Raw genomic sequence first — 25,264 nt, forward strand, 5'->3', positions numbered from 1 at the left:
TTCGAGCAGTATTTATTATTTTTCCTTTATTTCACAGAGTCTATAACAATAAACTCTTGGCAGGTAGAAGAGCTCAAAACAAACAGAGAAAATAGTGTTGTGGTGTAAGGGCTTTATTGGCATACATTCCTTACAGTCTGCACTTTTTGTGGAATAGAAAGATGTAGCTCACACCTAATAATGCAACATTCACACAATCATTTATCAGACAGAGTTACAAAGCAGTGGTTTACTGCTAAACTTAAGCAGCGCCCACTCTCATTCTTTTTAGAGGCTGATACTGTTTGCAGGTCTAAGGCACTCGTGTATTGGTCGACACCTCAATTTAGATACAAATGAACACATAAAATAAGACCAACTACTCCAAGGTCACAACACACACACACTCACACACGCATACATTTTATTTGCACCCAGATAACTAGTACGTCTATGCTACTTCAGCTGAGGCTAGTCCTTCTGTTAGTGATTTTGAAAGCACAGGTATAGTGTTGTTGCTGGGTCCAGAGTAACGTTTTACCTGGATAACTTTGTACATCGTTCATCAAAACACTTCTTCACGGCTTTGGTTTCAGTTCTCACCATGTAACACTCAGATCAGGTCTCCTTGAGGTGCAGCTCGTCGCAAAAAAAGACAGACAGTTAGGGAAAAGTTCAAGCAACAACAACAACAAAAACAAACTTGTCCAAGCATCACATGGTAATAAAGGGTGGATTTCAACCCACACAAGCCAATAACACATTGTACACAGAAACATTTTTTTTTTTGCTGAAAAACTATAATGAAAGCATAAAGTTACACATACAGTATTTCTGCTTTTTAGTAAACTAAGGGAAGATTGGAGGAAAGAAAGAAGTACAATGGTTGTAGCGGTGGCCACAGTGGCAGTTCTACGGCAATAAAATAGCAAGTAGCTTTACCTTCTTAAAAACTCTCAAACCAGATACTCTCATTTCAACAAGTTTAAGTTTCTACCTTTACCACCTTCAATAGCACAAACATATAAATCCCAAAACAGCTGCAACTTCTTTCTTTTGTAGTAAATGTAAAAAGTATATAAAGATAGTAATAAAAAAAAAGCCCTAGTTTAGGGGCAAAGTAATACAATCGAACGTAACAGCACTGAGCAAAAGGCGATCCGTTTCCATTCAGAATGCCCTTGAAACAAACAGATAGAGCAAACACTTAAACACTGCAAAAATAATGAATAATTAACATATAAGGGAAACATAAAACTAGGATAAAACTTGTTTGCCAGGGAAGTCAAGTATTAAAGAAGTGTGATGGCGCGCATCCTCTTCTTTTTTAAGTGTCCTCACTCAGACCTCTTTTGTGCTGGCCTTCATCTTCTCAACCGTTTCCTGCATTTAAAGACAAAAATAACGAGAGAGACAAAAACAGACAATGAAACAAAAATTGAGGTGAGTAGATCTGTGAAGACACCCAAGAAAGCTTCAATTTATTCTTTCATAATGCAGTTTTTATCCATTCATTGTGGGCATGGATGTCATAATAAATTTGGGTCTTAATTGTTAGATTTTTAGGTAGGATGGTGGGGTCATTAGGACACCGTTAGGACACTTAATTGTGTCCAATTTGAAAATATTTTACAGTCCCTTTTGATTAAAAGGGGTTCTGTAGGTTTTTGGAGCAGCTAATCTGGTCAGTCACACAACTCTGGTTTGGAGAAGACACGAGCTATTTGCAATATCAAACTTTCTTTGACATCTAAATAAACAAAAGGTAACGTTTGCTATTTAGTAAATTTAGTCCAACTGTTAAAACTTGAAATTATGAAACAGAACAAGGTTTCATTGGTATCAGTAAAAAAAAAAAAAAAAGAGGTCACACAAAGACAAACCTGACTCTGTCAAGGCTCTAGGGCATTTACCACGGCTCTACAACTTTTTGGAAACATGATTATGTTTGAAAGGTGAGCTTAGAGTCCCTCTGTCAAAAATGATTCCCTCACAATGACATCTGTGTGCTGTGGCCTTGCAAACTGTTCCTCTGTGGGGTACAGAGCACACAACCCAGCTGACTCAGCAAAAGCTTCCAGCCAGACCCCTGGAGGCACCTTTTGAGAATCATAAGCTCATTTACACATGCAAGTAAGCATACACACTACCAACCCAGCTGAATGACATTACATAGTGTTTTGCTATAAAGGAATTAGTTTAGTGTAGTTTGTATAGATTGTTACATCAGAACATGTGACACAGGAGAATAAGAAAGGCTAGGGATGATTTTTATCTGCTGTCTGTTATCTGTTTCATACATATGACCCAGTTTTATTGCTCTAATTGAGGTAACATCACTTTTTCCCAAGTGTTTGATTTATCTTGATATGCCTGTGGTGATAAAGCTACAGATAGTGAGATTCACTGTGTCAGGGTCACATTAAAGCTTACATGAACTAAATCCTTAATCTATTGTTTCGTGCCAGTGAAGGGTTTGGACTCCAATGTTCTTTGTCCAGAAACACACCAAGTTCAGAGTTCACAGAAGGAATATTTGCAATCAATCAATCAATCAACCAATCAAAGTTTATTTGTATAGCACATTTCAGCAGCAAGGCATTTCAAAGTGCTTTACATCATATCAAACACAATGCAACATAGAATCAACAATCAAAACACGACATTAAGTCAGGTTCCATCAATAAATTTGTAATTGATTACGTTTCAAATACAATCCTAAACAGGTGGGTTTTTAGTCGAGCTTGCATCCATAAAAGGTTTACCTGTTGCACACTTTTAGTTTGATTCTGTGAGCAGCTGTTATTTGAAGGACAGTCAAAACAACATTGTGTGAACTAATTTTTGTGTGGGGATAATTTTGTCCCAGAAACGACTTATAATTTTGATAAACTTGTCACTCATCTAGGTTATCAAAGAGCGATTTCCACACTAGAGATACAAACCTGGTGTTTGTTGAGCTCAGCCACGCGGAGGTTCCACTCCTCCTCTGTCATTTCTGCTTCAGCATCTGCTGACTCACCCACTGCCGCCTGTTTGTCTGGACAGATAAAAGAGAAAAGGTCAAGAGGCATGTGTTAGGTAAAGCGGATACCTCGAATTGCTCCAACGATTCTTAGCAGTAGATCAGATCATTACCACCACAGGTCATCGCAGTGCAGACCCAGTTGCCGCACGCGCAGACGCAGCGGTTGCATTCAACCTGGGTCTCTGCCCCGTCCTCGTATGTCTCGTCCTCCAGGGCGCATTCTGCAAAAATGCATGGAATGATGAGCCAAGAGTACAGATTGTGAACGGCTGCAGAGGGACAGCAAAAAGGCATTGCAGATATCAGCTTTGACAAACATGGCTTGTCAGCATGTTAGGATGCCATGTCATCTCGCAACTTCACTGCAAACTCGAGTTTTAGCTTAGTCATGAATGGTCAGCAGATTTGGCGGCTAATTACGCAGGCCATAAAGTTTTGTGAAATGATTATGATAGGAAATAAAACAAAAGCAGATTCAAAAACCTACAGAACTCCTTTCACCAGTGTGAGCGTGTGCGGAAGCTGGAGTTTTAAAATGCTTGTCAGCGAGCCAAAATATGTTTGTGTGCGTTTGCCCTTGGATCTGAGGTAGCCAAAGGGATCAGTGCTCCATGCTGACTGGCTGACAGAGTAATGCCTCCACTTCCTTTGAACTTTATCCCAGATACATCCGCACCAGACGACTGACTGAGCAGACGGCATTCCAGATTCTTAAGGAAAAGAAAACACGGACTGGAGAGCTCATTTTCAGAGTTATTTTTGGAATCTTCGAGGATTCAGTGTAGCTTTATTGTTTCTTTGTTGTTTTTTTTTAAAAGAATCTCTTTCAGCTCACTCTTCTCTGGTGGGCTGAAACCGGGCTTCAGACAGTTGAGGAACTCATCAAAGTTCAGCTTCCAGTCAGCGTTCTCATCCGAGAGCTCAATGAGGGCGTCGATGCAAAGGCTCCTATATGAGAAACAAACAAACATGCAGATATTAACATAAGATTAGCTTTCACAGGCACATAACAACATGTGCATGTTGTTATGTGCATGTTTTGGAGTTATACTCCTGCTGGAAGATTAGGCTTGTTTGCTTTATTTATCTTCCCTTTGTTTCTGACTAACACAGTTGTTCCAGCAGTTCATGGCGGGCTTAAAGAAGCTTTCTGCAGCTGTGTTTCCCAGCCTTGTACTGTCTATGTTTTGTGAGCATTGCAGCCAATGTTATTGTTATGCAACCTAATCAATCAAACCCAGTGAAGTTTGTAGTAATAGGACAAAATGTGAAACAGTTTAAGAGGAATACATCATGCTGCAAGGCACTTTAGATGAGAAGGCTTTTATTGAGCAGGGTACAGATGCTGACGCCTTAGTAAGTGACTACATGTGGCCTTCAGTGCTGTTCGCTCTGGTTCTGACAGGTTTCATCAAGCTTTCTCAAAATAGTACCACAGCAAACATAATCCAGCTCAGAGTACCACTATGAGAGCGGATATTTGGCAACACCTGGAAAAAAGAAGTGTTGTTTCTGCCAACCCGACCTCACCGTACAGACTTATGTAAGCATGAGAATCAACAAACGCCCACTGACCTGAGCAGCTTGTTGCTCTCCTGGTCCGCGTAGGACTGCAGCTCTCCAACCGACTCATTGTGCTGGATGAATTTGAGCAGCTCAGAGGAGTCAAGCTGAGAATCGCCATTGTCGTATGACTGCAGAAACAGGGATGAATATAATGAATATAACAGATGAACAATTAAGAGCTATATGTGTCCTGGAGCAACCTGGGATAAACCATTATGCATCCATTTCTGAACATTTTTAGGCACTCATGCTGTAATTCTGATTTGAAGTGAACATGTAGCCCATGAAAGCAGGTGCCTTATGTAAAGCATGTCTCTTTTCATTTTCTTAAAGATGAGTGGGTTGAGGCTTTTTCTGAATAATACCAATTACTTGAATAAAATGGGATCTTTGCACCAAAATATTGTCTGCCAACAGAGAAGCTTTTGCTTTACTGTTTCTGCAGGGCAACATAGCCACAAAATAAACATCAAAAATCTGATATTTTCATACACTGTCATGAAAACGTGTGATCTTCCGTTTCTTACTGTCCCAAATGAAATACAACTGAATCTTTCCTGCTTTGGGTTAGTCAGTATTATCAAAATCATTTCTATTAATTAAATTTTGCAAGTAAGTAGTTTGCATACACAAAGATTACTATGCCTTTAAACAATTCGGAAAAGTCCAGATGATGATCATGGCTTTTGAAGCCACTGACAGATTAGCATAAGAATGTCCAGTTCCATCAAAGGTTCTGTGAGGCAGAAATGAATTTATTTCATTAAGAAATGTCAATATCAATACTCGGATAAAAGAAAAAGGCACAGTGAAACAAGTCCTGCCTTGACATGGGCTGAAAAGCTCCTCTGTAATAAATAAGGCTTTACTCCAAAAGCATCATACAAAGTCAGACTACATTTTGCAAATGCACTCAGGGTCAAATTCTTCAGTTCTGGAGTCTGTCTGGTGAAGATGAAACAGTGACCATTTTTACATTTGAAGAAAAAAGTGGGACGTTTTGTTAGCCTTTGAATCTCAACCAAACAGTGGAGCACAGGGATGGAAGCATTTTGTTTTAGGAGTATTTGCTGCAGGAGGGACTGGAGAACTTCACAAAATAGGTAGCATCATGAGGAAACTACAGTGACAGAAGGATATCAAAATCATGTACCCAAGTCAAACAATTTAAATTAAAACCTACCAAATACAAGGAAGATGTATGGAAAATTATGAATTGCAGTCAGTTAAAGTCTTTGATTCATTTTTTTGTAAGCCTAACAGATAAAACCAAAAAAAGTGTAATTTTTGAAAGTTTAATGTCAGATCACAATAGATGTATATCTAATTATACTATTGATGTAAATATCAGTTATTAATTCAGTTCAACATTTTACAAAAATGGCACTGAAACTCATTTTTCACCAGTCACTGACCGTTAAAACAATTAAAGCAACCAAATTTTAAAAGACTTACCCAATCCAGATAAGAGTATAAATCCTTTTTGTTTTTAACAAACTGTTCCAAGAGAAAACTACTCTTAAGCTTTAATGTAATTTAAGTCAGTCAATTAAGAGGCGGGAGGAGTAGTGGGGGGGGGGACCTCCTCTGCAGAGCAGACGTCCTCATTAAACTGAATTATAACCAGTGCTCATGTTTGAAAGGTCTGTAACAAAAAATAATTAGATCCAGTCTGACTCGGCAATCTGATTCAATCTGGGAGGTTGGAGCAAGGCAAATATTACGGCTGGGTATGAGAGACGCTTGAACAAAGAGTAAGATCAGTGATGTGCACAAAAAATCCCACCTTGAAGTATTTGAGGAGGATTTCAGAGAAGTTGGATCCCTTGGCAAACCAGCCGTCAGGGACGACTTCAGTCTGCAGCCACTGGATAACACGACCCCTCAGCTCATTGCGGTCAGCAGCGTAGCACACCACTGCAGCAGAGGAAGCATTTCCAAAGGTCATAAGGTTTAATATCCATCTGAATAATAAATGCTATCTTGAAAGCATTTCCCCAGTTGACTTCTGTCCCACTCCATTAAACTTTAAACTAAAGGAATTGCATTTTACATAAGAGGTAAAACTAAAATGAAGACCTTCTGTGAAATACTGTGTAGACTTAAAAAAAAAAAATTTAAAAATCACACGGCTACAAAAAATATTCCTGATTTTTGCAGAAAATCTGCAGAAAACTTTCAGATAAGGATGTGTAAAAAGCTTTCAAATTAACAAATGTTATATTACAGTAACATAATCGCACACAACTGTTTTGAGGATGAATATGCAGTGTCTTATTTTATGTTAAGTACTTTTATTTGATTGTCATTATTTTGTTTTGTAGAAATCAGTTTTTACTTGGACAATAAAAGTTTTTTTTTGCTATTTCTTTTATCACAAAAGGAAAATTTTGTTCATCATGATTGTTTTGAAAAAACAATAGGAATGGGGGAACAATGGGGGAAAATACTTTTTATGGGCATTGTATAAAGGTTTTTTTTTATGTTTTTACCAGGGAAGCCAATAAGTATGCAGTGTTCTGGGTGCATACAAATACCAACTCACCTGGGCTGGCAGCTGCTTGGCCTGTTTTCTTTTCTAAATATTGGAAAAAAAACAGAAATAAACCACAAAATGTAAAGCAACATTGATGGAGAAGAACTTTGTTGCAGCTGAACAATGAGCAATGAACCATTAAGGTTTAGGGGGGCCTCCTGAGTGACACAATGATCTTGAGAACCTACTTTGAATCGTCTGGCTCTGGTCAAAGTTCAAGTCTGCAATAAAATAATGACGCCGTCGTGTGAGAAGCGAAAAGTTCACTTAAGATAAGATGCTGTGGATTAATGCGTTAATAGTAGAGTTGAGGCGTGACCCAGTGCAGCACTGTGTGGTAGCGTTTTATGTTTCACTACGAACTTATTCACCCCACATTATCAGGGCGAAGGATATGAGCCAGCTCAGAGGTCACACATGCTTCTCACCTCATTTACCATGTGAACAATTATCTGCAACTGCAGCATATTCAAAGTCTGCTGAAGAGTCTCTTGCCACCCTGACTATCATCTAACAAATATATGTAGCATCATATATTAGGCGCACAGTTGTAAAAACGTGGACTTTCTTTTCCTGCTGTCACTGACTTATTTGAAGTCATGGATGTATCAGAAAGCATTGACATTAAAGAGCCTAAAGACTGTGTTTCATTTCTTATTGCAAGACAATATGTCACCTACCCTAAAAAGAACTTTTTAAAAATCATTTTTAGATATTTGTTTCTTTTGACGCAGAAATGAGGTGAGCATAGCAACACGTTTGAACTACAAATGAAACAATTAAAATACCAGAAATTGATTAGTGATCAGGAGATCAAAACCTGAAAATCTATTTTAAAAGTCTGATAAATATTAGGGGCAGACACTAATAAATACTGATTCCTTTGAATAGAAACAGCTTTGTACGTGTTATTCATAGCTCCAGGGAATCATTTCTAGAAATTTAATGAGAAAACAACTAATTGAGCTTCTGCTTTGCGCTGTTTACCCCGACAATGTCCATCATGAGCCACTTGGATCTTCAGGCCGCTCAGACAAGCATCTCTGTGGAGCTCGCAGTGATTCCTGTAGGTCTTACCATTGCTGCCACACACTGACCTCTTATGGGGCTTGCAGCTCTGCAAAGTGAGACATGAAGATATAAATAAAAGCCAAGCAAAATTTTAAAAAAAAGATTAAGCTAGTATTTCGACTGTGCTTGCACATGGACGATTAACTCAAGCCGAGAGGCGGCGTTTACCTCAATGCAGAGGCAGCTGGGTTCCCCCTTTTCGTTGACTGCGCACTCTCTGCCGGCCCCGCAGAACACATTGGCACAAACTTTGCCCTTGCTCTGCAGCTCCTGCATGAGAAGCACAGGAGCGGACACTTTAGAAATGCATTCTGCTTTTGCACACTGGGTGGTGCTGTTGCGTGTGTAGGAAGATGTAACCGTGCCAACGGCATTCAAACAAGATTAACGAGCATATTTTGCATTTGGGGAATAAAACACAATGTCTTGTTTGGAGTGAGAGAGTGCTTTCACTTTGCTTTACAGGCTATCTGAGGGTAAACAACCTTTAAGAAGTCCATGATAGAGCAATCCTATACATAGGATGCCTTGCTAAAGTAGTACAGTGTTCAGTATTTTAAAAATCCTTTCATTGTACAGATGTTCTCTACTTTGCGATGGTCTGTTGCATTAAATTCCTGATAAAATGCAGTGACGTTTGTGCTTGTAACAAGACAAAATGTATAAATTTCTAGGGGTGTGATTATTTCTGCCAGGCTCTGTAAAATTGTTCTGTTTTTGTGAAAATAATACTAAAACACAAAAGGATTAGAACAGAGATCATTTGTATGGAACACATTCACTCATGTGCTCTAGGGTTTTCACTTGCATGAAGTTGTTCTCATTTTCTCATGTTTATTCCTTTCATTTGTTGTTTAAAGTCTTTGTTTCTGAACATTGCCAGCAGGCTAAAGAAATGAGGTCACCTCTGCTGCAGACCAGCCAATCACAAGATGCCATGCGGAGCCTCCAGAACTGTTTGTTGACCCCCGCTACCTCCTTCTCAGTGCGTCTTTGTATATTTGTGGGAGTATTTAAGCTTACTTGTTTTTGTGTGTGTGCGTGTGTGAGGGTGTGTTTATGTAGGGTGTTTCCACATCTGGAGTCTGAGCTGTGTTTTCCCATACTGTGTGAAATCCTTTCTGCTCTGTTTGTCTCCAGACTCCACTCCCATTCCCTCCTTCCCCACTTCTCCTCCCTAAGCGGCTGTTTCCTGAACGAACGAAGCAGAAAACTTGATGCTCTGATGACACGTGAGCTGGATCCCAAGTTTCCATAACTGAGAGTTTATGACAGCCTAGTTTGGTATGTAGGACTGAAAAAAAGGGTAGATTGTTGTCTCAGAGCAGCAAACGCTCTAATGATAAATGTAGACGGATGGATTCAGAGGCTGGAGGGGGGTTGAAGCATCACCCTTTACCTTAAAACTGATGAGAGGATTTCCTCATTTCCTTGTGCAGTTCACACACACAAACGTGCACTCATAAGATGAGGTCATGGAAAATCTTCAAAGCGATTTACGAGCCCCTAAGCATATTGAACTATTGAGTTTGTTCAACACAGATGGGCTGGAGGCCTGTTGAAACCTGTGGAAACACTCACAGGTCATGAATAATGGAGGAACTCCTTGGATGAAACTGCTACAAACGTAGATGTGTGTCTGCCAGCCGGTTCCTCTCTGAGCAGAAGATCCCTGACATTTAGCTAATGAACATGGAGGCTTTTGATTATTCAAGTGGGTTGTTGCCATAGTGAAGACATGTGCAGGCTCTTGTTGGGGAGATTTTACAGAGCAGACCACCAGGCAGCCCTGTTGATATGATGGCAAAGTGTGATTACAGCAAAAATAGTTGAGTTTATGACTGACACAAGTCTCTAGACGGCAAAGAACAAAAATGACTGCAATCCCACCTTCTCTGAACAAGGAAAGGTGGCCACAAATCTTGCCTGACCATTTAGATTTCACTGTGCATACAAGAACAAGGACATGGAGTTCTTTATATCCACTATTGGATTCGTGATAGTCTTAGTTTTGAGGGTGTATTTGAATGGTAATATTAAACCCTATGAACATTTACATACTCTTAAACATCTGTTATACAGTAAACATGGTGTTTATCAATAACGCCCTGGGTTTAAATCCTGACTGGCCTTTCTGCAGTGTGCATGTTCTCCCTGTACCGGCATGGGTTTCCCCCGTGGTACTCCAACTTCCTCCCACAGTTCAAAAATCATGTTAGGTCAACTGTGTGAATGCCTGTTAGTCTTGTTTGTTCCTTCCTGTCATGCCCTAGTGACCCAGGGAGTACTTTGCCTTTCATCTGAACAGTTCCCTAGCAGGAATAAAAACATTATTTATGTGTAAATATTATTTTTTATCAGCAAGTTTAGTGATTATAGTAAAAAAAATACTACAAATTTAAGTCTAAACGTTGTATCATCACAGAGTACAGCAACAATGAGGGACATATAGCTCTACACACAAAAGCTCTAGTCACAAAAAATACTTTTAATAAAATTATCTATCAACAAGGTGTTAATCTTACTACTGTATGCTATGTGCTGAATTTGCTAGTTTTCTTATTTTCTTAAATCAAGATAAAATATCTAAAGGTTATTTTATTCTGATTATACCTCAAAAAACAAAGCTTGAACTTTGAACAACTTCATCTTTTAATTTTAGACTAGAAAAACTTATTTTAGACCCAGAGTAATTCCTGAGACATTCGGAATAATTTTTTTTAGATCATATATTTATTTCAACCCAAAAACCAGGACCACAACGCAGACACATCGTTCCTAGCCTTATTTATCACTGTCACATATGTCAAGCTCATTTTATAGCTATCACACTTCACTGTTAAAAGCTTCATTTTACCAATGTCTCAGAATTTCCTGAGCAAATGAAACTCTAAGTTTGTCTTGGTAGCTGTATAATTATATAATTATCTCAAGATATTAAACTAGCTAGAATTTATTTTAACCCAGAAATTATAACTGTGATGCTGGAAGATGGATTAAGTAAAAAAAACATCCATTACAAGCCTTCTTCTGCTATAAATCATCCCCGACTGACAGCAATACTGCATGATGAAACTGGCTGCAACACAATGACGGCTGATTTTTGCACCAGAATCACAAGTGCCATTTAAAAAGACGCTTTCCTCTTAAAATAACAACACAGTCAGCTCATGGTGTGGAGAATCATCACGTTCAAATGTATGACACGATGCACAGTCGTGCTTCGGTTTATCAGGCATGTCCAATTTTCAAACTATGCTATACTTTAAAATAAGAACAAAAAAATGAAAAGCAAATAAGTGGTTGTTCAAAGATACACTTTGGACTACCTTTGAGCAAACTCCAGTTGGCAAAGCTACGAGCTGCATGAATGTTGGCACCAACTAAACTCCCAGCTAATAACCGTTTGCTGCACTAGTGATACTTTTTAAGGAGCAGAAAGACAAACAGGTAAATATAAGCTCTTGAAAAGAAGTAAAATTTATGAGTATTTATATTTTTCATCAAGGCTATGTTCCAAACTAACAATAACAAATGATGCAGATACACTTATTCTAACTGTTTAAATTAGCATAGAGTTTTAGCACAAGTAGGGACTTTCTTAGTTTTTGCAATATTGGTATTAAATTAATCAGAGTGCTTGCAGAGAAGTATGTGGTTTCACACAGTGGGGAATAAATAATAAATAACTACCTACTTCACCTACAGACAGTGGAGCCTACACTCTTCTCCTACCCCCTTGCACAGAGGCAAATACTTATAAAAAGTACTAAAAAATGACGAATGTAGGGGAAAATCTATTAGTGCAAATGTGACAAAGATTTTCCATAAACATTATTTTGTAAGATAATGCTGAAAGCATTAACTCAATCATCAGCAGAGCAGACAGTGCAAAGAAAGCATAGAGTCGCCACCAAGACAGTTCTAACCACAGGGACTCTCCTACTTCACTCAGTAAATCATGTTCTCCTCCCATTTAATGTTGATCATAAAGATTGTTGCTCAGTGGATCATAAAAACAATAAAATGAGTTCTTCATAAAGCAAACCCCCTTGTGCTAATTACTGACTGTACACATAAAGTGCATTGCTTATTTTTCTCAATTCTGCCACTTTTTAGTGTAAGCAGCAGGAAACTATTTAAAGGCTCTAAGTAGATTAAAATATAAAAAAGTTTTTTTTTATACCCAGTGAAACTCCCCAAGAGTGTTTCAAAATGAGACAAGGGAGGAGAATAAGTGAGCTGGAAAAAAAGAAATGGAAGCTGTGATGGGAATATCAATTTGAGTTCTGCCCATATATGAATCCTAGGAAGACTTGAGTAAAATATCCTGCTCTGCTGATGAAGATGGAGGCAGTGAAACATAAAAGAATAAAAAAATGTGGGCACTGCCACATTTGTGAGAAAGCCTTTCATGTGTTCTAATATTTTTAGACATAAGTACACAAGACAGAGTTACGGTGCAGATTGGTCGTGGGTGCATGTTTTGTGCATGCATGTGTGTCTGAAGGCAGCCGATCAATGTTTCTGTCCTGAGGAAGTCACTCTACAAATGCCACAAATTCAGTCCCACAATGCACCCTGCCTATCATTAGCACAGAAAACATTGACCTTGCGACTGTAAGCATCCGGCAGTTCCAGCAAACATGATAATGATAAAATAAGCTTATTAAATGCTGAGAGTAGCTTTTACGTTGATAATGGAGAGACTCATTTAATCAACTTAAACAGTTTTCTTTTGGCTTTGCCAGCTTACTGTAATTTAACAAAAAATCACTGCAACAGAAATTCAGCTTGTTCCTTTTGCACACAGTTTAGTAAAGCACCCACATCAGTTTAACTATTAAAACACTAATTTTCCTTTCATTTTATAGAAAACCTGAGAGTGGTGTGTCCTTTGGGAAAATAAACCAAAATGATATATGGTTTTTTAAATCTAAAAAAAGTGGTAAACATTTGTATTCAGTTCCATTAAACAGGTACTCCTAAATAAAAGATAGCTCAAACAAAATGCGTTGAAATTGCTCTGTGTGTGGCAGAAAATCATCACCCTGAAAACTGCATTTGTGTGGCAAAACATGGTGGTGGTATCATCATGCTGTGAAGATATTCTTCAGAAGGGACAGAGTTAATGGCAGTTTGGATGGAGCTAAATATAATCAACAGGCAACATTAAACATACAGCAATTAATGCAATCAAATTATTAGGACCAAAGCATTTTTATGGATTTGAATGGTCCAGTCAAAACCCAGATCCAAATCTGTTGAGAATTCCTCAAGTGCAGTTCTGACCCTTGTTGGGTCAGCTGACTATAAAACATGACAGACTCTGACCATGCAAACCAAATAGCTCTAATTATCCTCCTGCTAAAAGGGCATATGTACAGGTGTTAAACAGTCCATTGTAATGCAGTGGACTATAAGAAGATTAGAGAAAATTACTTCAAATTAAATCAGTCGTCAGACTGGGTTTGAAATATCTCAAGGTGACACAAAGTTATGCAGTGTATTATGGAAACATCCAGCAGTGTTGACTCTCTCTCATACCCCAGGAGATCAGGCATGAAAAGACCAAAAATAATGAAAAGGAGAAAATGGCAAAATGAGCAGCATACAACCCACTAACCTGCCCAGAACTTTAGTGTTTTGGGGCTATTTCACATTGTGCCTGTTTTTTCAAGCTATCACTTTTTAAAATTTTGTGGTTTGGGATTTTTTCATACCCGACCCTTTTTGTTAAAAAAAAAAAAAAAAAGAGAACTTTTTGTGATGTTCTGTACTGATCATGCATCAAATCATACCTGCCAGAAAAAGACTTTGCACATTCTTGACATAAAGTAATTTTATATATTCTGCTTTACTGAAACATGGTGAAATGGCTAATAAAAATTATCTACCAGGAACTGTGAACTTGCTGGGCTTAGTCATTGTTGATTTTAAATTGCCCTAAAGGAGATCAGAACTAAACAAGTGAAAATATGATGTGATACAAAATGATAGGTCAACATAAAATTATATTTACTTCTACAAGAGGCTTGAATAACTTTAAAGATTATTAATCCCTGATTAATGAAGATTAATTATTTAATAACTAATAATTACACTAAACCTTAAAATAATAAACTTCCAAGAAAAACAAATATGCAATGGTTAAGTACATGGGTACAAAATGAAGCATTAACTTGTGAAGGGACTCAATGCTTTTACTGCATGTATTTTTTCAAAAATAAGAGATTATGTCTATCACAGCTAAAATGAATAATTTTAGCACAAAGGAAATTAATTTCTGATTTGGACAGGAATAAACATGCAACCTGGAGTTTCCCAACTATACAGTCAATTTAAAAAGAAAGTGACCTCTTTGCTGGGTTTTAATGTAAAAATGATCTGGTTTTAACCAAATTCTTACGGTATCTAAATCTAGGCTCAAGTGTGAAACACCACACACTTCATATTCCACTGAGTCATAATTCAATAAATAAAAATGAAACCAAAGTGTAATGTCTGCAAAAAACCACACACATACTAGAAACCTAAAAACCATAAGCCTATACTTGTATTTTTTAAACCACGTTTTTAACAGTGTTTTTTTTAACCATGTTTAAAAAAAACTGAAGTGAAAAACGAGACAAATAAAATGAAAAAAGAGATTAACTCAGGCAAGAGTTGGAAGAATGAGAACATTGGGTGGGGGTTGCATTCCTGAGCAATGTTTTGCCTCAACTGATGTCCAACACCGTTCGTCTTGATCCAAAAACTTCTCCGAATCTGGGTCAGATGCTGAGGAAATGCCCCCGCTCTCCCCCTCTCCAACATTTCCCGTTATTCCCCTTCAGCTCTGAGCAATCCAACCGCTCGACAGCTTTATGAGACGTTTGCTCACGGTAACAGAGAAAAGAACATTTTAGGGTTAAGCTTGAGCATTAAGACCTCCTTCTCACTTCTCCTTAAGCAGAATTTACCAGAAGTGAAATAGAGCACATCCAGAAAAAAAATATCTTACTTCACACCCTCTGAACTACATTCCAGTTTTCTCCTTTAAGGAATTTATGCGAGTTGTGGCCTAATCCATCACACATGGGAGAAACATGACAAGCTTATCATCCGCTCTAGTTAGTAGTTATTACAGAAAGATGTGGCTCAATAATTTACACCCCCACCCTCCCAAACGCTCAGGACCTGAATCTAATCAACTTTATCTGCACTTGACTCACTTTTTCTGTACCACGGAGCCACTTGAGAACCGACGTACAGTGAAAATCTTTAATCAAACCCCAAAATGACAGAATCCACTGGCACGCTTCCCATGGGATCAAACTCCTGGTGAGCGTTTGTTGGCTTAAACGACAACTGATTGGCAGTTTATAGCAGAAAAGACAGGGTATGTCCTTGAATTAATGAGGTCAAAAACTTGAGGGCATTGCATGATCTCAGCGGGGGATCTCTGCCTTTCTCTCTCGGGTGCGCAAGGTTTCAGATTGAGCCAGCAGAAACAAAAGGATGACCGATTTACACTCCTTCAGTCTTCTTGGTTCTTTCTTCGGTGTGAAAGGAATGCACCAACGGACAGGATGATGTCACCTCAGTCTGCAGTCTGTTATTTTACACCCACCCAAGTCCTGGCCTTTTTTTGTCAGAGCCTAAACCTGGTGACTGAACCTCGAAAGAAACTGAAACAAGAATTGAGAAAAAGAACCATAACGTAGCAAAACTGGAAACAAAGACAGGCTAAACAAAGCGGGAAATAAGTCATAGTCTGGGCCGAGCTACATCTGCAAGCAGTTAAAACGTCACCAGGACATAAGAAAGAGCCCTACCCCCAGCCCTGTTCACCCTCCTGTTCGTCAGCTGTCCCTTCTTTCCATATATGCTGTATTTCACCCAAAAAACCTACATCTCTCTTTCTTTCACCAGCCGACCAACTGTTTCTGTCTCTGCTTTGTCCCCCTCCAACCTCAATGGACTTCTGCTCTGGTCGGAGCCTTTTTACGCTACGAGGAAGGTGAAGTGAGGGTTATGGGAAGGGAGGGCTTAGGCTCAGACTGCAACCAGAGGAATGAACAGACTGTCTACCCTCCTCTCTGAGGCCAATACAGGGGCTAATGGCTAGAACATGTCTGTAATGGGAAAAGACCTGGCTTACAGGCTGCAGGGTGGATTTAAAAGTTGTGTTGGCCTGCGAGGATGAATCATATCACACATTCACTGGCTCTAATATCCACAGCAATTTATTGCCAGTTTTCAAAATCCAGTTTTTATAACCAGGAAATACAGACTTCCAAAGTAAAACAGGGTTCAGTGTTTTTAAAGCAAATGATTATAAGAAACATTTATCTTAAACTAGTGCTAGCTTTAGTAGTACAGCTAGCGTTACTAAAATACTGTATATATGCATATCCTAGATCTACGATGTAGATCTGAGGTCAGCAACTTCTTGAGTGCAACTTTTGGATGGATCCCACACACCTGAATCAAAAGGCTGAGATATCTCCTTAGTAGTCAGCAAATTTTTGCAAAGTCTTGATCATTAACTATTCATTTGATTTAGGTGTGTTACCACTCACTACTTTTGTGGAGAGTGGTACTGCCCCAAAAGTTTCAGGGCAGTGACACTCGAGGACTAATTCTAGGACTAAAGTTGCAGAACCCTGAGGAAGCACCTTACCTTAACTCTGAGATTTACAGAATACTGAATATTTACAAATTCAGCACATTTCACGGCAGACAAGAGTTAAAGGTTCTTAAGTTTAAAGAAAGCCTTCCTGTTATCTGTTGTTTCGCTCTCTCACACTAAGTGAATGAAATGTCTCAATGTCTCACAAGTAGGTAGTGGAGATATATTATTCAATTTCAAATTTGTCTCCAAATTATCTAAAAGAGTAATCAGAAATTTATTTTTCAATAAAATGTCTCTGCTTTGGAAACATGCTCTTATTTTGAAATTATTTTTGTTGTATGTTTGTCAAATTATACCCTGATGTCACAGTGATTGTGTCATTTTTTTAGTTTGTAGATACACCATTCCCCCTCTGTGAAGCAGGACTCAAGTCAAACTTTCTTCAGGATTGACTCAAAATACACAATCAGCTGGTCCTCTAACCTCTCCAGAACCCAGTTTGATGGGATCTCAAGCATCCCTGAGAGTTCAGCCTAATCCCACAAACAGCACGCCCCAAAGCATCTGCTCAGAATGTCACAGTAGCCACACAACCTATCAGTGCTGCTTTGTTAAACAAGGACAGGGGGAAGGGATTCTACTTTGTCCTGTGTACACAGAAACTAAAGTAATTAAAATGCTTGACATTTTAGTGTGAAAAGAAAAATACTTGCAGTCAGCATTGTTGGCAGATAGCACACAATGCATAAGCCTGAGCAAATGAAAAATTAACATCTCCCTGCAGCTCCTCAGCATTGTTCTACAGAAGAGAGGTTAAAAAACTGTGACTATTACTAACATTGTGCGATGTCATTAGGATTACACAGCTTACATAAAAGGTCTAAAACAGCTCAAATTTTTCACACTATTGGAAAAAAATACTGATTTTTCCAAACATCACTACTACAACCATATCTTAGTGCTTTGGTGGGAGTAACTTTAACATTAATAATGCATCAAAATACAAAAGAACATCTTGAGCACGGCCACAGATAATCCCAACACAAAAGTAGCGCATGCTTTTTGTGGCCACTTCCTTTGGCTGTTATGTTTTTCAGCAAGTTTAAAGTTTAATATTGGCAGCATCAGCAGGAAGGTAGAGGAGACCCTCGCTCTTTAGTGGATTGTAAAGCAGAACACATTCGACTGCACATGGAAGGCAAGCCTCTGTGCTATTGTTGTTTGCCGCAGGCTACTTGGACTTTAATGAAAACGTTTTCAAAAATGTGCTTTGAAGATTAAAATTTTAAATAAAATGATAGTTATTTTAGAATTCATATTAATAAAAATAACAGTATTATGTTTGATACAAGACTTTGTGTGTGAGAATGAAATTTAAAGAGGAAGATGATGTGGTTTCATGTGGTTGACTAACACAATGTAGCACATATTTGTAAAAAGAAAGAAAAAGGATGCAAAGTTTTTTTTTAAAAACTATGCATCCTTTTTGTATCAATATTCTGGGTATTTTGATACCCAGATATCTTTTTTACTGGGATATCCTGAAATAAAGTCCAGTTCAATAAACTGCCTTGAGAAGACTCTATTTACTAATTATTAAATAGAGTTAAATAAATAGATAACACTCTATTTACTAATTATTAAATCTCTGGGTGCAGGTGCTCTACACCAAAGATTTTGTCCAACATGCAAAACCATTGTGTGATAGCAATTAAAAACTGAACATGATCTTGAATACACCATCCAACTGTGTTTACGGTGATGGCAGCATCATGCGTTGGGGTTGCTTTTCTGCAGCAGGAACAGAATAACTGGTCAGAAGTTCAGGGAAGATGGATGCAGCTACGTACAGCGCAGTCAAAGAAGAAAGCTTGTTTGAATCTACTAAAGACTTGAGGCAGGACCACAACTCTAAACATGCAGCCAGAACTACAATTAAATGGTTTATATTAAAGTATATTGATGTGGCACTATATGGCCTAGGCAAAGTACAAACTAAAATACAATTGAGAACATTGATGTTACCTCTGATCTGACTGATCTTGAGCTATTTTGCAAAGAAGAAAAGGGTAAATGTTTAGTGTTAAGAAGTGCAAAACTGGTAGAAACTGGCAGCTCTAATTACAATAGAGCTGTTCTACAAAATATTGACTTAGAGGATTTAATATGGATGCTCGTCAAACATTTCTGATTTTTTCTTGTAAAACCAGAACAGGCCTATGTAAACTGAACTTAAAAATCACACATGACTACCGTAATTATGTCCCTTCTGGATTATATTTAAAGGTGTCAAAGTAAAGGTGACTGCATATTTTTTATTTGTGAAAAATGTGAAAACCACATATCCTTTTATTCCATTTCACAATTCTGCCCTACTTTGGCCTGGCCTGTCATGTAAAAATCCCACTAAAACAGTAAAGTGTATGGTTGTAGTGTCAAAAAAAATTATCAATTCAAGAGTTTTGGTTTCTTTTCAAGACACTGAATATATAATGACCCAATAACTGTAAATAGCTACTAAGAGGTTCAGAACACTATCACAAAGTGGAAAAAGAAATTTAAAAATTAAAGAATTTTAAATTTTAAAGACATTTAATGTCTTTTTTTCTCTAACTCAGATTTTTTGTAATATTGCTCATGTTAGCTGAGTTTCTTCAGCTCACCATCCTATATCAATATATATTGAATGCGTCTTAGCTGGCCCTGTTTTTATCTCTCCAGCATATTTATTGTGCTTTTCTTACTCATTCCGGCATTGATGTAGTCTGTCATTTGACTGCATATGTATATTTGTGATTGTGTTAATTTCTGAGCAAAGCTCCAGTGAGTACAGAGTGCACATAATGATAAGACACCAGTACAGCTGGTAAGCTAAATAAGGACTCGTTTCAAGTCAAGCCAAGAAGAGGAGAACAGATATTGCAGGGGCCGACACAAAGCACCAACCCACCTTTTTTCCTCTTCACACAGCCGACCCTTACCTCACTCCCTTTCTCCCCCCGTGATAATTGCCTGACAATGGCTCCGTCTCCTCTCTGTTTTACATCAGGCTATCTCACCGGCTGCCCTGCACAATCCCTGCTCGGGATCCATGACCGACTGTTGAGCTCCAGTAATTAGAGCAGGCTGTTACAGGGAGAGGACACAGCGTCCCTCTAATGCTCATGTTCTGTCCACCTGGGCAGATATTTTTAGCCCACCTTGAATGAGCAAGAATAAGCGTCAACATGTAAGCAATGTTGGGTCCCCATACCAGGAGCCACAACTCAATTAGGCCTGCTAAAAAGCAGGCCTAATTGCTCTCCACTATAACAGTCAGTTTCTATTCTTTGTCCTTGTTGATGGCAGTGGAGAGTGGAGAATGTGCGCTTTCCTTATTGGGCATACTTCCTGCTGAAATAATTTTTTTATTTTTTCACTCCAGAGCGCCGATAACAAAATTAACCACTGCGTCATTCCACCCCAGTTTCCTTCCACCCAACACAATCACACTGCATGCCATAAAAACAGTAATCCAAACATTTCTCTCCCTCTACTTATGCGCGAGTATGTGCGCTCACACGTCCCCCGAGGCTGCAAACTCTTATGACTTTCCCTTTCCCTGCATCTCACCTCCTTTACATATCAGACTCCCGGTGTGCTTTAGTAAAACATCAACATTTTATCCATGAGATGCATATCTCTCTTCCAGCCTGCAGACAAAAACACACACACACACGCCTACAGAGAGCTTTGCATGAGGCCCGACCCTGGCCCCCCATCCACGCTGCATTTCTGAACAGCTTATCTTCAAAAGCAGCAATTTCTCACCTCCAGAAGCAAACAGCCATTCTCCTTGATAACAAATGAAGAGGTTGTGTCCTCAGTTGAATAGCCTATGCTCATGGCAGTAAATAAAAACATCAGTCAATGCAAAGAAAATTGTGTTTCCATCCATTATTCAAGACTCTGTTTTTTTTTCTACTTCACATTCTGGAAATGTAACACCTATAACCTATAACATCCTGAAAACACACCCCCGCCCCTCGTATGCTTTATTCAGAGGGGACTTTGCTCCAACTTGCTGATCTCTTTCGGACAACACTCTGGTATGTCAGTTCTAGCTATTCCCACGGCAGTCAACAGGCCATATATTATCAAGGTAATTACCTCTGCAGAATGGATGCCTTTCTAATACCTCCCCCATTTGCTACATTCAGTACAGCCGGCTACATGCTCCGTCTCCTCCGTGCCATACCTCACAGGTCTCAAGCATGGATCCAATAAAGACAAACAGAGCCGCATTCAGCAGCCCAGCCGGCAAGAGACAGAAGAAGCAGTAGAAGGTCAGGAGGGAGGGCAACCATGCCAGCAATGGAAGGTCAGGAGGGAGGGCAACCATGCCAGGCGTTGAGCAAGACGCCTGGCATGGTTGCAGCATGGAGTCACTAATTGCCATTTGCATGAATCTATAAAAGTAGACTATAGCAACTACTGCAAGAAGCTGAAATGTCTACGCTCTAATTAGGTAAATGTTGGGAAATGATTCCTTCTTCCTGTAACTGTGCATTTTAGCCAGGTGTTAAAACAGCTGTGTGCTTCGATGGTATCACCATCAAGTGCCGACTGGACGGTGTGTATTTGTACTTCTTTAAGGAATGTGTTGGAAAAACACAGCTCATTTTTGTGTTAAGAGTTTGGTAACAAGATCCACACTGTTTGCATCCAAATTTGATAAGTGAGAAGAACCAGAATCAGAAAACTCTATTATCTAATAGATTGTTTACTTTTTTCATGGGAAGCTAGAACTAAGCTGCAAAGGAATCATCAACCAAGATGTAGGTTCTGGCTTTCGGGAAGTTTAGAGAGATGAGATGCCGGCAACATCTGTTGATACTTATGACTTTGGCGAAGGAAATGTAAGCTGTTATTATGGGTCCAGAAAATTAAGGTGGGTTCTTTATCTTGACTTCCTGTTATGACACTGTGTCAACAAACCAAAGCGGCAAAAGTCGATGGCAAAGGCATTGAAAAAAATTCAACAATGGCTGCACAATATGAGGACATCAAGTGTTATTCAATAATGTAAGTGAAAGTTCTGATGACAATAGGACATTTGGATCACCACATACTGTACAGACTCTGCCTGAAATCCACCAGAGGGTTCATTTAGGAGCTGTAGCCCATTTTGAAAATCCCACACAGGGATGCTATCATTTCAGTGGAGACGTCTCATTCGACAGCAGTGGTAAAAAGGTTGAACCTCCCTCTGCTGTGCCCTGGATGTCTGGAGAGAACCACTACGCTGGAAGGCAATTTATCTTCTGAATATTTGTCTCATTTTCTCTGCAACTCACTTTGTCTTATTTCGTCAATATCTAGTATGTAAACAAACTTAGCAAGCAGAATTTCTACATGATTTTCAAATCAAGCTTCAAGACTTTTAATTGTTTCCCCAGAGGTTTCAATACATTATGAGATCATTTTTACAGCATCAATAAAATACTATAATTGATTGGATAGATAGATGGATGGAACACCTGTAAATATTCTTGAAACAATCACTTGGGACACATACACCCAACTTCCAGGAAATGTTAGTTGCTCGATTTTAGTTGCTCATTTTTGCACTGCAACACTTTAAAAAAGATTTATTTTTTGCCCATTGCAATTCCACTTCCTAGCACTGATGCTGCAGTTCTTATTTGCTCTCTAGACTGTACCGAAAAGTGAATGTTTTTATTTCATCAGAAAAGAACGTACGTTTAAAGAAATAAACAAAAAAGTATAGGATTACTCCAAATAAGCACATTTTAAAATAAATTTTCAAAAATAGCACTTCTGACAACCAAGTGACTGTTTTTCAGGAGGCTACAGCACTTTTTCAGATCACAAGGACAGATTTGGCTGCATGAATGGTAGCAAAATGCACAAACAGTAAAAGTGTGAAAACAATAAGCTGTTATTAAGCTATCATTTTAAAACCCCAGTTGCCAAACTACTAACAGCACAACTGCTAATATCTTAATGTTTATTGCCATTGTGAAAAAGATATTTATTATTAAAGGAATGCTGACAACAATTAAGTCTAATTGGTTATGTTTGCAAACCCAAAATACTATTTTATTAATTGCATAGATTTGCTGTTTAAACTATCCTTCTGCTGTTGGATCCTTGAGATCATCAACGGTGTGCTTATGTTTCAAAATATGATTGAATGCTATTATTACCTATTGCTTACGTTACTCTAGTGGTGAAGTATCTATTTTAATATTGGGTACGTTTCAAAGGTTCTGACTTTATACACTGACTAACTTATAGCTACAAATAATAATTAAATTGTAACCATTTTTAATTGTGGTTATTATAATCACAATAAATCCCACAATCCTTGTGATAAAAAAGTAAGCAATTATCACTGTTCCGTAATGTAGTCTCCATGAGCAGATAGCCTAACCAGTGAACTTGTTAAGCTTGTGAAGTTCAACAAAAGCGGATATTGCTCTGCAGAAAAAAGCAGGTTTACTTGAAAGATACGATAAAATTAGTGTTTAAGTAAATCTTACAGATAATATAATTCTAGCCCTAATGATCCAGCAAGTACATTACCCATGTCTGTTTCAATTAAAAGCAATTACAAATAATATATGTATGTATTTTTCTGTGTGTAAATACAGTAATACTTTACTTATTATCTTACCAATACCAATACTCATCCTGATCCTCTTCTCATTGGAACTATACCCATCCTGTTTCTCATGTGGTCCCATCAGGCCTCCTAACAGTACATTACCTCTGTGTGTTTACGCAAAGGTTCTACGACTTGGCGCCTCTGTGTGATACCCAGCAGGTGAGTTTTCTCACAGCTCATTAACATGAAATACATGCTGTTTGGCATGCTAGGACAACACAGTGCTAGTGTGCCCCCAGAACAGCTGGCGGCTGGTTTCACAGCAAAACATCCTACGATATTGATAAAGAAGCCCAAGATGCCATTAAGCCAGCAGTCCATCCTTCGATCCTTTTATAGAGCTGAATGCTGTCACTTTCCTGGTCTCATAGAGGCTTTTTCAGAGATGGTTGTTCGACAGCTGACCATAGGAGGAGTGTGTCTCACAGCCAAAACAAGAAGGACCCCCCCACCCCTACCTCCCCCCCAGCACAATTATCAGTATGCCTGTAATGCCCCCAGTAATAATTTAGCTAAACCATTAGAGATTGATCAAAGTTGTGGTTTTATTGCCCCTGATAGTTGAATTAGTTGAATTAAATCTCAACTAATATGCTGTAATAGTTGGACACGTTCCAACCTTTTCCAGATGTGTGGACAAAGCCCGGATGTCTTACTTCATGGACCGTCACAAAGTGGCCAGACCAAACTTATAAGTCTCATTTTAAATATTAAAAAGTTAACATTCTAAAACTCACCTCTGCTTTACAGAGAGCCACGGCCAGCAGAAGGAGCACAGCGACGCTTCTCCACATCTGGAAGCAAAAGAAGAAAGTGAGGTTTGGTTTGGTGGATGAGAGAAACGGTACAACGAACGCGTATTCAGCCCTCCACCCCGTTTTCCAGAGCGAAAAAACTTGAGTAAAATCTTTGTTCCCCTACCGTTTCGGTCAAACAACACACCCAGGAAGAAAAAGCGGTGCTGGTCGGAATATTTTATCCGGATAGAGTCGAGCTGGAGATCCGCGGTTCGAAGAAATTTGAGGAGAGCCGAGGAATTCCTGTCCGTCCGTCCGTCTCCTCCTCCTCTCTCTCCGCTGCGGCCAATGGGAACACCCGGAGCCCTCCGAGGAGGCTAGCAGAGAAAACTGAGGAGGGGGAGGCATCAGAGAAACTGTGGGCTCACTGGCGAATGCGTGGGTATTGTTCTCTGACTAATTTGGCCTGAATTAAGATGCGCCTTGTTTCTATTTCAATACTTCGATGCAGATTGTTAAGGAAAAGAGAGGAGGAATCAATATTAAATGGGTACCAAAAAGCAGCTGAGTGAAAAAATAAAAATAAAACTATTTCGACGGATCAAAAGTTTGCTGAATCTCACAGAAATACTTCTCTGGTAGGGAGATGTTTCTGATTTACAACCCATTTTACTTTTACGCAAATATAGTTCCAATTAAACCAGCCCAATAGATTTCCAACCTATTTAATTTTAATGCAAACATGGTTCCAATTAAGCCAACCCAATAGACATAAAAAGCAAGGCAGACTCATAATAGCGTAACACTGACAGGCTCGGATTTTGGTAAGGGCAAAATGGCGCATTGCCCAAAGGGTCCTGTGGGCAACAAGGAGCCTAAGGGGGAAATATATCAGTCAGCTACACTCAACAAATTTTCTGTGGCTTATATGTCAGATCAGTGGGGGAAAGTATTGTATGACAGTTATGCAGTTCATTGCAGCTGGCTAATGAAGCTGCAGAATTTAAAAATAGATTCAGATTTAGCTTAAATGCTGATTTCTGTCACAAATGGGGTGTTG

General features: G+C 38.8%; 1 protein-coding gene across 1 annotated transcript; it reads right to left on the reverse strand.

Moving 5' to 3' along the window:
- Positions 1-95: 95 nt before the first annotated feature.
- On the reverse strand, positions 96-24,571 carry fstl1b (follistatin-like 1b). The gene is made up of 11 exons (XM_028023230.1): positions 24,389-24,571; positions 24,205-24,261; positions 8,349-8,450; positions 8,097-8,226; positions 7,119-7,151; positions 6,360-6,490; positions 4,583-4,701; positions 3,843-3,955; positions 3,118-3,228; positions 2,925-3,019; positions 96-1,362 (listed from the first exon to the last, which is right to left on the reverse strand). The coding sequence occupies exons 2-11, from the start codon at positions 24,259-24,261 to the stop codon at positions 1,321-1,323; spliced, it is 933 nt and encodes a 310-aa protein (XP_027879031.1). The 5' UTR covers positions 24,389-24,571; the 3' UTR covers positions 96-1,320.
- Positions 24,572-25,264: the final 693 nt, after the last annotated feature.

The sequence above is a fragment of the Xiphophorus couchianus genome, chromosome 7 (genome assembly GCF_001444195.1).
Source record: "Xiphophorus couchianus chromosome 7, X_couchianus-1.0, whole genome shotgun sequence".
Lineage (NCBI taxonomy): Eukaryota > Metazoa > Chordata > Actinopteri > Cyprinodontiformes > Poeciliidae > Xiphophorus > Xiphophorus couchianus.

Coding starts and splice junctions, on each gene's coding strand:
- fstl1b (XM_028023230.1), bottom strand. CDS start 24,261: ATGTGGAGAAGCGTCGCTGTGCTCCTTCTGCTGGCCGTGGCTCTCTGT. Junction 8,451..24,204: donor TGGCTCTCTGTAAAGCAGAG/GTGAGTTTTAGA, acceptor CTTCTCATGCAG/GAGCTGCAGAGCAAGGGCAA. Junction 4,702..6,359: donor TCCTCCTCAAATACTTCAAG/GTGGGATTTTTT, acceptor CTGTTTCTGCAG/TCATACGACAATGGCGATTC.